This window comes from Myotis lucifugus, unplaced genomic scaffold, assembly GCF_000147115.1.
Source record: "Myotis lucifugus unplaced genomic scaffold, Myoluc2.0 scaffold_338, whole genome shotgun sequence".
Lineage (NCBI taxonomy): Eukaryota > Metazoa > Chordata > Mammalia > Chiroptera > Vespertilionidae > Myotis > Myotis lucifugus.
Genome location: NW_005871386.1, coordinates 915562 through 928299, shown reverse-complemented (window position 1 = coordinate 928299; position 12738 = coordinate 915562). Strand labels below are relative to the sequence as shown.

The following is a 12738-nucleotide window of genomic DNA, read 5'->3' as shown; positions in this document are numbered from 1 at the left end:
CTCAGTGGATAGAGCGTCGGCCTGCAGACTCAAGGGTCCCAGGTTCGATTCCGGTCAAGGGCATGTACCTTGGTTGCGAGCACATCCCTACTGGGGGCTGTGCAGGAGGCAGCTGATCGATCTCTCTCATCTATGTTTCTGACTCTTTATCCCTCTCCCTTCTTCTCTGTAAAAATTCAATAAAATATATTTAAAAAAATAAAAATAAATAAATAAATAAATAAAAGAAGCACTACAAATGTAAAACTACAAAAAACTTAATTTGTTCATTACCTCCCTACTTCTCTCAAGCTTTCCCCCCATTATAACCCTTCCAAAGAGGTGACAGAGAGCAAAAAGATTTCTTAAAAAACAAAACAAAACAAAAAAAAACCTCACTGAAATTATTCTCAGGCAAAAGTACAAATAAAACTTCTAATTTCATTGTCTTTGGAGAGTTAAATAAGAATAATACAAAAGAAAATTTATTCTCAAACCTGTTAATGCCAGTTGCACTTGTAATTACAAAACTTAAATATTGCAAAACTGGTTATTCAATTCTGAATCAAATCAAATACTGTATCCTAAAGAATTATTCTTTTAGTCACTATGAAAATATTTTGTTTTTACCATTATGCTCTAACACAAGCCAACTTAATAAATATAAATAATATTCTAAATAATTTTATTATTCTAAATAATATTAAAGGGCTTAGGGGAAACATCTTGTATCTAAATGGACATGAACAAAATATCTTAATCAAAATTATCTGCCCATTTGACTTTCATAATTGTGCAAGTTTCATAGCTCATCAACACCAAAAGTGGCACACTACGTAAATGATATTTCAAAATACACTTTTTAACACAGGGTGCTCAATATACTTACTATGAAGATTAAAATTTTTCTGTGCCCAATTATTTACATGAATCAATAATATATGTGGCTAAGATCCTGCTGGGTTAAGTCAGTATTTAAGATTCTCCTCTTCATTAAAAGAAAAGCAGAAATAATCACACACACACACACACACAGATGACTTCTGACTAGAGGAACACAATAGAAATATTTTAAAAATTTATGTCTAAAGTAAGTAGTGTCTATGGATTCTACATTAAATGTGCTATCTTTGTAATGGGAATATTTTTAAATAGTCTATTAAATATTTTCTACCTCTCATAAGCTACTGTTTATGCTAAGTGGTGTGCCTCAGTTGTATTTGGATGATAAAATGGTTAAAATTCACTGAATTAAAGTAAAAGACTATTGTATTTAAATGAATTAGAGAGCTAATAAATGTTTACTGAACAACTACGTACCATGTAACAGGTTCATAGCTAGCTATTATGGGAACATATAGATGAATACAGCAGAGCATTATCATTTTAAGAAACTAACAACAACAAAATGTTATAAGAGCATGCAGGAAAGTGAAATCGATTCTGGATGGGAGAGGAATAGACAGGTTAAGTGGGAAATCTTAGAAAAATTAATGGAGAAGGTTTTAAAAAGCATTTGAAATAGGCCTCATAGAACAAACAGATTTTAACAGGCAAAAATACACAATAAATCAAGCATTTTACTTTATAACCACCTTTACTTCATCTCCCATTCTTCTAGTTAACTACAGACAACGAAATACATTATCTTTAATATGTGCCCCCAAAATGAAAAAGCCTTAAAAGTACTTTAAAATTAAAGAAATATAATAAAATTACTATAAGAATGGATAAGAATTACCTAATAAAGTGGGGGATAACAAAACAACTATTTTGATTTTTTAGAAACATGAATCATGCATAAAGACATTCAGCTTACATCAGAACATCTAAAAATCTATTTAAATCTAGAGCTTAAGGCCAAAATAGAAGGGATACAAATGAAAAATTAAATTTACCTGTCACATTCTGAACTTGAGTCATTATACTTCCTTATGAACTATCTGTTTCTAATAGTTTAGGGGGAAACCAGATATTTAACCCATTACTAAGTTCACAGTAAAAAATTCATAAAGAGCCCTGATTGGTACATCTCAGTGGTTAGATCATAAGCCCACACACAGAAAGGAAGGGGATTCAAGTCCCAATCAAGGGCACATACCTGTGTAGCAGGTCCAATCCCCAGCCCTGGTTGGGCCAGCAACCAATCACTTTGTCTCTCTCACATCTATGTGTGTGTCTCTCTCTCCCCTCCCACTCTCTAAAAAAATCAATGGGAAAAATATTCTCGGGTGAGGATTAACACAAAACAAAAAAAGCTCATAAAGATAGATGTACCCTGAAGTATTAAAGCTATAAGATATAAATTATGATATATTAAGTTATGGCTACAAAAGCATGAAAACACAATTAGTATAGACAATTAGAAATAAATATATATTCAAGCAAAGTATCTCAGTAAAGTATTTCAAAATAAAAATTTAAAATTTCCTTAATTTAAGTTTAATTTAAAACATTATCCAACATAACCATGACTTGTCCAGTCTGCACTTCCACTCTGAAACAAAATTTAGATACATGTGTAAACAACATCTATTCATACTGGTACTTGTATGAAAACAGCAAGACACATTAATTTAGACTATAAGAAAATCTGAGAGCTGGGAATCCAATCAAATAAAAGCCACCAGCATTTTTTCCTTTAAATCTCAGATGATGTTTACTACAGCATGTTTTTGGCAACAAAACGCTGAAAATATTTGTCTTTTAATAAAAGACTTTAAATCATGGAATAGTATACAATCTTTAATAAGATATGAGCTATAATATATATACATGCTCACATATGTACACATACATGCCATATATAAATGTGTGTGTATATATCTGGCCTTCAATTAAAAATGTAAATAAATAAATGAGACAAAGAGAGATGCCTATAAAATGTATTACGGGGGGAAAAGACATCACAGAATACTATGTATAATATGATTCCTCCTTGAAAAACAAGAAACAAATAGGTTTTTTTTCTTTCTTGTTTTTTTAAAAATATATTTTATTGATTTTTTTACAGAGAGGAAGGGAGAGATAGAGAGTTAGAAACATCGATGAGAGAGAAACATCGATCAGCTGACTCCTGCACACCTCCCACTGGGGATGTGCCCACAACCAAGGTACATGCCCTTGACCAGAATCGAACCTGGGACCTTTCAGTCTGCAGGGCGATGCTCTATCCACCAAGCCGAACCGGTTAGGGCAGAAACAAATTGTTTTTATATGCATACACATTAAACTGCTAATGAGGAAAGGACTTGGCATTTTCATTTTTTATAATGAACATGTGTAAAGCTTCATAAGCATATAGGTTCTCAACAATTGCTAAGTTTTCTTATTATGGCTATTTTTAAAATAAAATGTGATATAAAATTTATGTTATATGAAAATAACTCCTATAATCTTGATTTATTCAGGTAAATTCTGCAAAATATAAAAACAAACATTTCCCAGTTCAAAGAATTTCAGTAAATGTTCTCAAAATTCAACACTCAACAATCCCCCAAACTGAAATGTTTAACTGTTTGTAACAGGGGTTGGCAAACTTTTTCTTTGAGGGTCAGACAGTAAATATTTTAGGTTTTGCAGACAAACATGGTCTCTGTTGCATATTCTTTTTTTTTTTTTTTTTTAAGAACTCTTTAGGAACATTTAAAAAAACACACACACAAAAATTCTTTACTCAGATCCACAAAAAACAGCTGGCAGGCCATTGGTTACCAACAACCACCTATTTATAACAACAAACAAGGACCTGGAAATGTGATTTTAAATAAATTACACCAAAGGCATCAGAGATCACAATAACATTTGTTTTATTCTTCATTAAATAAAGTAAGGTTGCATTATAGCAATTAAAACTACAAACTGATTGCCCGGCCGGTATGGATAACTGGTGGAGTGTCGACCTATGAACCAGGAGGTCATGGTTTGATTCCCCAGTCAGGGCACATGCCCAAGTTTCGGGCTTGATCCCCAGCAGGGAGCATGCAGGAGGCAGCCAATTAATGGTTCTTTGTCATCACTGATGTTTCTATCTATCTCCCTCTCCCTTCATCTCTGAAATCAATAAAAATATATAAAAAATGTATAAAAGATAAAATAAAATTGCAAGTTGATTAATAAATTAAATTCTATTTAATATTCTAGGAAAAACACAGTAAGTGAAATTTCAAGTATTTGTATTATATTGCCATGATTATGTATGTGTGCACCTGCAAAGCACATATGTCCACTTTAAAAAGTCAACTGAAACTGAAATACTACACATCAAAGCTCAAATCTTTTATAATAATTAAAACCATGAACTCATTTAAATAATCAAAACTAGCTAGTCATTTGTTTTATATGTCTTAATTTCTTAAAAATTAAGAAATGAATTGAGGTCAGTAATAAGTAGATTTTTAATTTTTTAATTTGTAAGGGTTATAACAAAATATTAATCAATAATCTAAAATATACTTCACAAGTTTATATTCTTAAAAACATTTTAATATTTACTGTGTCAGCAACCATCACTAGAAACTTGACTACACTTTTATTGTCTAAAAGATAGCTTCTATACATTTGATTCTGTCTAAAATTGGAAGATCATTATTATCATCTAGATGGTATTACCAAGTATAAATTTCATTATGAATAATCAACTGGGTCATATTAAAACTCTAAAATGAAAATGTATCCCCCAAAAGTAACCAAATTACCATTATAGAATAATCATCTTACCTAGACTGGTGGGTTTTATCAGTTCATCCAATAAATCATAAAATGGTAATTTTTGAAGTTTTATATCCGGATGGACTGGGTGAAGAGCTGATGTAAGGTGTGGGAGTTCCAGTTCATGTTTAGGTCCCAGAAGAGAAACAGGGAGTAATGGTGATGATGCAGGGTGACCATCGTAAGTGAGCTGTGGAATGGTAGATGGAGACAAAGTTGCTGGCATAGGACCTGAATGTACGCTGGGGATGGACAAGTCCGCAGGCGTCATGATTTTCTGGGGGAACCTCCGCCTATAGAGTTCTTTAATTTTCATTTGTACAGCAGGACTGCAGCCAGCCTTTAGCAAATGCAGGGCTTTTGTCAGAAGTTCGTGTTTGCGTCCGTGCTTGTTTCTCCCAGCGTAGCCCAATAGTACTTGAAGTTCAGAAACTCTAAGGCTCATAACCATTTGCTTAGAGACAAAACAAAATGTAAAGCATTAGTATTCCAAGAATATAATTTACAATATTAAACAATACTTTATTATAACACTTTCTTCTTATCGTTTACTTAGAGAACAATTTATTTACAGTGAGTTCTAGTTATTTCAAACTTAGTTTAAATCATTTAACATAAGTAACCAAAGAAAATTAATATTTATAATTCACTGACTTCTACCCAGGGTTATGAAACATTTTAAGATTAACCACATCTCACCTCATCCCATTGTTTTGATGAATCTGTGAGTTCTTTATCAAGCACTTACTAAGTCTCCAGAATGCTGACTGATATGTGGATGGCAAAATATAATAATGAGCTTTCAAGAACATTTGTTTTCTTAGGGAAAAATTATATTAGTATACATGAAACATATAAGCAGCCCACTTCAAATAACAAATGTATACAGGATATAAATAACATTATCAAGTACTACATTCTATACTAATTCTGGAATTTATAGGACATAAGCTATACCTTTTTTGACCCATTATATATTAAATACATTTGATATTTTCATATTGGTTTTCACTAAATATTTCCAAATACACAAGGTGTTATCGAAGAAACTAGTTAAGAGTGTTAAATAACTTACCTAAGGCTACTGAGCCACTAAGTAGCAGTCAGGATTCAAACCCAGTTATGTAAGATTCTAAAACCCCTTCTCTTTCCACTAAACCATTAAGAAAAGGATAGAGCGGGAAACATTATTGAGGCACTACACTGGCAAGGCCAGGCTAAAAAGTCCAGGAGTTCAATGCACATGCCCTAACGTGTAAGGCTATAGTAAAGAAATCTATTTAACTTTGTTTAACCCTGTGTTCCTAAACTGATTTGGTCATTGTTTCTCCATTTCTTCCAAACTACTGAGACTGTCAACACCATCTACACTAAGCATGTCAAACTCATGGCCCACGAGTATTTTTGCGGCCCAGCCAATATAACAGCGTGAGCAGTTATTTACAACTAGAGGCCTGGTGCACGAATTCATGCATTGGTGGGGTGCCTCGGCCTGGCCTGTGCCCTCTCGCAATCCGGAACCCCTTGGGGGATGTCGGATTGCCGGTTTCAGCCCAATCCCCGCAGGGGCCGGCCCATCTCGCCCAGTCCTGATGGGGGCCAATCGGGGCCCGAGAGGACCGCGGGAGGGCTCCAGGGCATGTCCAGCCTATCTCAATTAGTGCACCAGGCCAATTTCGGCCCGATCCCCGCAGGTCAGGCTGAGGGACCCCCACTGGTGCACAAATCTGTGCACCAGGCCTCTAGTATGCATATAAGATCTTTGGTTAATCTCTTCCCACCCTCCCGCCTCCCCCTTCCCTCTGAGATTCATCAGTCTGTTCCATGTTTCCATGCCTGCGCGTCATAGTGAGCGGTCAACTGAACGACCATTACGACCGGTCGACCGAATGACCAGTCGCTACGATGCGCTCTGACCACGAGGGGGCAGACGCTCAACGCAGGAGCTGCCCCCTGGTGGTGAGTGCACTCCCACAGCCTACCTCCCGTGGTCCCTCCCCCAGGCCGGCCGGCTCTGATGGCCCTAATTGGGACAGGGTGAGACAGCCCCAATCAGCCCCAATTGCCGGCCAGGCCAAGGGACCCCACCCATGCACAAATTGATACACCGGGCCTCTAGTAGATTATGAAAGGAAATAAGTCTCCTGTCAGATCCAGAATTACTGACATTCACCTTGGGTCAGTTTTGAAAATAATCACTGTGAACAAGATTTCCCCTGAAGTAGCAAAGAAGCAATGCCATGTGTCAGGAAGAAAACATTAATTTTATCATTGCTCTTTTTTTTTTTTTTAATACTATACTTTTCAAAATAAACTTATGTTTCTATGAAAATTGAAGCTTTTGTTTTTTTTTGCAACCCACATAAACTTAAACCTTGTTAACTAGTATCTGGCCCATGTTAGCGTTTGAGTTTGACATGCTTGATCTGCACCAATCCTCTCATTTTAAAGTGGAGGAAAATGAACTCCATTGAGAAGAAATGACTTACCCAAAATCATACATTAACAGCAAAATCCTGACTTTATCACCACTGATAGGAAGGTGTTAGGATGGAAGACATATGTAAGCTTACCATTTGCTATTTCCTCAACTGTTTTATCCCCTTCGCATATTAAACTGCCTTCCCTAATTTCCCACCACTCCCTGAGATGACAGCCTACCCCTAGAAGTTCTTTGCAGATTGCTAAACAAGGAAAGAAAAAGAACCAAGGAATGGTAAAAGAGTGTATAAAGAGCTTTATATGCAATATAGCTGGTTAATCAAAGAAATATGAACTCTTCTTCTACTTCTCTGGTCTAGAAAATGCTTTGTTTCCTCAAAGTCCAGCTTTTGCCCATTAGGCCTAAAAGAACTAATGACTCTCTCCTCACTACTTTTACTGGCCATTTTTCTTATCTTTATTTTAGCACTAAATCACTGTATTATAATTTTCTGTTTATATAGGTGATTCCATGTCCAGACTGAGGTCCACTAAGACACAAGACCATGCATGTTACCCTCAGAATCTAACACTGGGGCCTGACAACAACAGAAACTCTTCAAATGCCTAGAGGGAGGGGGGGAAGGAAGAGGAAATATGTTTTAATCTCTTTCTTAAAAATACACCTCTGGCCTGCCCGGTGTGGGTCAGTGGTTGAGAGTCAACCCATGAAACCAGGAGGTCACAATTCAATTCCCAGACAGGGCACATGCCAGGGTTGCAGACTTGATCCCCAGTGGGGGTGTGCAGGAGGCAGCTGATCAATGATTCTCTCTCATCATTGATGTTTCTTTCTCTCTTTCTCTTTTCTCCTTTCCTCTCTGAAATCAATACAAGTGTGTGTGTGTGTGTGTGTGTGTGTGTGTGTGTACGTGTATGTATGTATCCTGTACCTCTCCATCAGGCTCCAATTTGGACTACGTGCTCTCTAGGCCTGTACACAATTATGGTCATACCAGGATTTAACTTATCCTGGTAATTCCCTTGTCTCTCTTCCATAGTGGATGCTATTTCCTTAATCTCACTTCTTTGTTGGTTTTCTCTTTTTAGTAGGGTATTTCTACCCTTTGTACTTCCCATAACCCATTCTCCATTTTTTTTATTTCTTACATTGTCTAAAAATATCTTCACTTACCCATATTTAATAACCAAAATTGACTTAGTATAGAATTCTAGACAGGAAAACATGTTCTATCTGAATTTTGAAGGCCTTTCTTCAATGTCCCCTGGCTTCCAGTATTGCTGTTAAGAAGCCTAGCACACCATCATTCTGATAACTTTATGGTCACCTGTATATCCCTCTCAGGAAGCTTATAGAAGTTCGCTTTATATGCTCTGACATTTTACAATGTGTCATGTGGTTTGTGGTTGGGTTGGGTTTTCTTGTTTTTCAATTGTTTGAAGTGACAATTGCTGAGTCTTTTAACTTTAGAGATGTGTTTTTTAGTTCTGGCAAGTTTTCTTATCTTCCTTAGACTTTTTTTCTATCCTCTTTCTCCTCTCCCTATTATAATGTTTCTTGACTTACCTCCTGATAAACCCATCATAAACTGAAAATATTTTACGTGCATTCAATACACCTAACCTACCGAACATCATAGCTTAGCCAAATCTACCTTAAACATGCTCAGAATACAATATCAAAAAAAAAAAAATGACAACACAGTACACAGAAGAGGATTTGATTGTTTACCCTGGTGATGGCAGGCCTGACTGGGAGCTGTAGCTCACTGCAGTTGCCCAGGATTGAGAACGTACCTTAACCGCATATTGCTAACCTGAAAAAAGATCAATGTATATGCCTTTAGCACCATCGTAAAGTCAAAAAATCCTAAATTCAACCATCCTAACTCGGGAGCTCTCTGTATTTAGATAATGGCCTTCCTAGATTGAGTCTCTACTTTTTTTTTCACTCTATTTTTTCCCTAACATTTTATATCTCTTGTCTTTTAGCTCTATTTTCTGAAAGATCTCAACTTTATCTTCTAACTCTTCTATTAAATGTTTAACTTCCATAAGCTTTTCTGTTTGCTGCAAATTTCTTTTTAATTTTCCCTACATCTTATTATTTTCTATGAATGTAGTATCTTCTGTTCTGAGGATATAAATTTGCCATTGTTGTTGTTTTCTTCTGCTCTCTGCACTGTCTCTGTAACCTGAGTTCTTTTTTGCTATTTGCTTTAGTCTCTACCTTTCATGCTGCCATTTTCCCTCAAATGAGAGAGAATCACCCGGCTGGTGTGGCTCAGTGGTTGAGCATCAACCTATGAATTAGGAGGTCACGGTTTGATTCTCTGTCAGGTCAGGGCACATACGGGAGTTGCAGGCTCAATCCCCAGTAGGGGATGTGCAGGAGAGGCCAACCAGTGATTCTCTCTCATCATTGATGTTTCTGTCTCTCTCTTGCCCTTCCTCTCGCAAATCAATAAAAATATATTTTTAAAAAATCATTAAAATAAAATGAGAGAATCCTTGGATTTACAATTATACCTAATAGTATGACACTGAAAGATGATTAGAAGATCTGTGTGAGTGAGCAGACCAGGGTACTTCATTCTTAAATAATTGGGCAGGAACCTGGCTATTTTGAGGATTCCTTTTGTCTGATCACTTTTGACAGAAAGGAATCCTCCAATCTCCTTCTTTGGCACTATAAGGTTGGCTTCCAATGTTCTCAAGACAGAGTAGGTGAATGGGAAGAGAGGAGGGGGAGGTGCTTATAATTCAGTAAGACATTTCATATAATCTCCTCTGCAGAAACATAAAATTTTACCAACACACACACACACACACACACACACACAAGTACTTATACACACGTATGAGAGAATGCTATTCCAATTAAGAGTCAGGAAACATACTGAGAAAGACTAATACAAGTCAATATTCAAGCAATATTAACAAGTATTAGTAGACAAAGTGCTTTTACAATTAAATGGAAAGTGTCAGTTTTATTGTTTCATTAGCTATGACCTTACATTATTAAAGGTCATATTGAAATTGTGAATAAGAATTAGGTACTTCCTGTAGAACAACATAATTACTCTCATTCACACACCCCACGGCCGTGGTTTAAAAAATTAGTCATAAAGCAGACTCTATATTCTGAATCTTTATCTGGTATCAATTTATAACCAATTGTAAACCAAAATGAATTCCAAAGATAGACAAAATAGGCATTTAACAATGTCATAATATCTCATTTATACTTTTACTTTCTACCTACAAAAGCAAAGAAATAAAAAATGCTAAAATTGCATACAGTAAAGCCTGTACTACAGTACATGAAAAATATTTAATTCAGTATTTTCAAAGTCAGATTCTTCATCCAATGAAACTGACCTGACTTGTGGATCATTCTTAATCTTCTCCATTGGAAATAGTTAATAAGCAGCTGTTAGATTAGCAATTTGTCAACAATACCGAGTTCAACCAGAAAACCTAGTTAGACAGTCTCTACTAAAGCAGCAAATCAAGTTGGTTACATCTCCATAATCTTGTTCCACCCAATTTATCTTCTTTTTTCCCAATATAAGATGACTGAAATACGACCTATAGTTCCTACTCCTCTAGCTGATCATTCTCCTCTGTTCCTGGTCTATTCCATCATACTGGTGGCATTTAACTTCCACATGATGACAAAATATGCAGATACCATTCTCCTTCAAGCAAAGTATAAACCTAACATTCCATTGATATGGTAATTTAATCATTCCTATTTATGTACTGCCCCATCTCATGAAACATAGATATATCCCTTCAAAAAGCTCCTTCTGGATAACTTAAACACTAAAAATAACCCAAGAACATTTTAAAATTTTAATGAAATATTTTTCCTAATAAAAAACAAAGTTTAAATAGTTTTTTTAATTTAGAGTCTAACACACTGCCAACCATATTGCTCAGAGGGAGAAAAATATGACTTTTATTTCAGTTAAAAGCTGCTCTGCAAACAGATGTTCAATAAATGATTTTTGGATCAATGCACAGGTCCTAAATGAGTACACAGAAAGAAGGAATATAGGAATAAACAATGAACACACATACAGATATGCTAGTCTTCAGCTAATTGACTAAATCACAATCTTTCAAGGTCTGTTTTCTCACTTCACAAAATGAGAAATTAACTAGAGGTTCTCAAGTTCCTTAAAATTTCAAAATTCTATAATGCTATAACTATTAAATGAACTCTTTCTTCTCATTCTTCTACTCTTCCATAATTAAAGAAATACAAAGAATCCAAATAGACAGTGGAATCTTTCTAAATTAACAATGTTTTCAATAAAAATTTTAAGCATCATTTACTTGGGGTAATAAAGCAAAAATAATGATAAACCTAACATATATTAAATGCTTACACTATGCCAATTACATAGTAATGATTATCTTATTTAAACCTCACAAGAACCCAAGAGAGATCACTATTATTTCCATTCTATGTATTAAAAAAGCAACAACTGACATTTGGATAGAAAAACTGAATCACTTTTCAAATAAAATCTAGAATTAAAAAATAATAAGTAGGGCTTTAATAAATTTTACGTCCATCAAATTATAAAATTGAGTATTCTTTCCCAAACTGCCCCAATCAAAAACAGACAAAACACTGTATTTACAATTAAAGTGTCAACAAGACAAGAAGCAATTAAAGAAATAGGATATTCTATGTGAAAGAAGCCCAAAAGGAGGAAGAGACAAATATTAACAAAACAAAAAGTGAGAGAGAAAATGCATTCTATGCTCAGGGTGGGTAATCTTTTTTCTGGCAAAGGCCATTTGTATATTTATAACATCATTCTCAGGCCATTCAAAATTATCAACTTAAAAATCAGCCTGCTATCCTATATAATAAAAGGCTAATATGCAAACTGTCCCCTTGGGAGATTGACAGACCAGGAATTCGACCGTTCACTATGACATGTGCTGACCACCAGGGGGCGGTGCAGAATGAAGGAAGGAAGGCCTCAGCTGGCTGCTGGCAGCCGGGGGAAGGAAGGCCACAGCCGGCAGCCAGAAGGCCCCAACTGGCCCTGATTGCCGGCCAGGCCTAGAGACCCTACCCGTGCACGAATTTCAGGCCTCTAGTCCTATATAATCCTATATAATAAAAGCCTAACATGCTAAGTGTCTGGTCGTCCGGTCAACCAATCAAAGCGTAATATACAAATGATATGTTAAGGCCACTCAACTGCTCACTATGATGTGCACTGACCACCAGGGGTCAGATAGTCAACCGGTTGACCAGTAGCTATGACGTGCACTGACCACCAGTCGACCAGTAGGTTAGATTGCTGCTGGGGTCCAACTGATCAGGACTGAGCAAGACGGGCCAGACATGCACTGGAGCCCTCCCACGTCCCTCCCCGGCCCCGATCGTGCACCAGTGGGGACCCTCGATCTGACCTGCACCCTCTTACAATCCGGAACCCCTCAGTGGATGTTGGAGAGCCGGTTTTGGCCCAATCCCACAGGCCAGGCCGAGGGACCCCACTGGTGCACTAATTCCATATTTATAAAAGGCTAATATGCTAAGTGTCCTTCCCTCCGTCTGAGTAATGATGTCAAGTA

General features: G+C 36.2%; 1 protein-coding gene across 4 annotated transcripts in view; it reads right to left on the bottom strand.

Annotated features, from left to right (window-relative positions):
* PIAS1 (protein inhibitor of activated STAT 1) overlaps positions 1–12738 on the bottom strand; it is a 127239-nt gene that overhangs the window by 81926 nt on the left and 32575 nt on the right. For 2 of the 4 annotated variants that reach the window (XM_023764590.1, XM_023764591.1), the window contains exon 2: positions 4699–5143. In XM_023764590.1, the coding sequence (XP_023620358.1) occupies positions 4699–5140 (442 nt within the window). In that variant the 5' untranslated portion in view covers positions 5141–5143. Of the gene's footprint in view, positions 1–4698; positions 5144–5388; positions 5784–12738 lie in introns of those variants that run through there. The other 2 variants (XM_023764592.1, XM_006101067.3) reach the window with 2 other exon arrangements.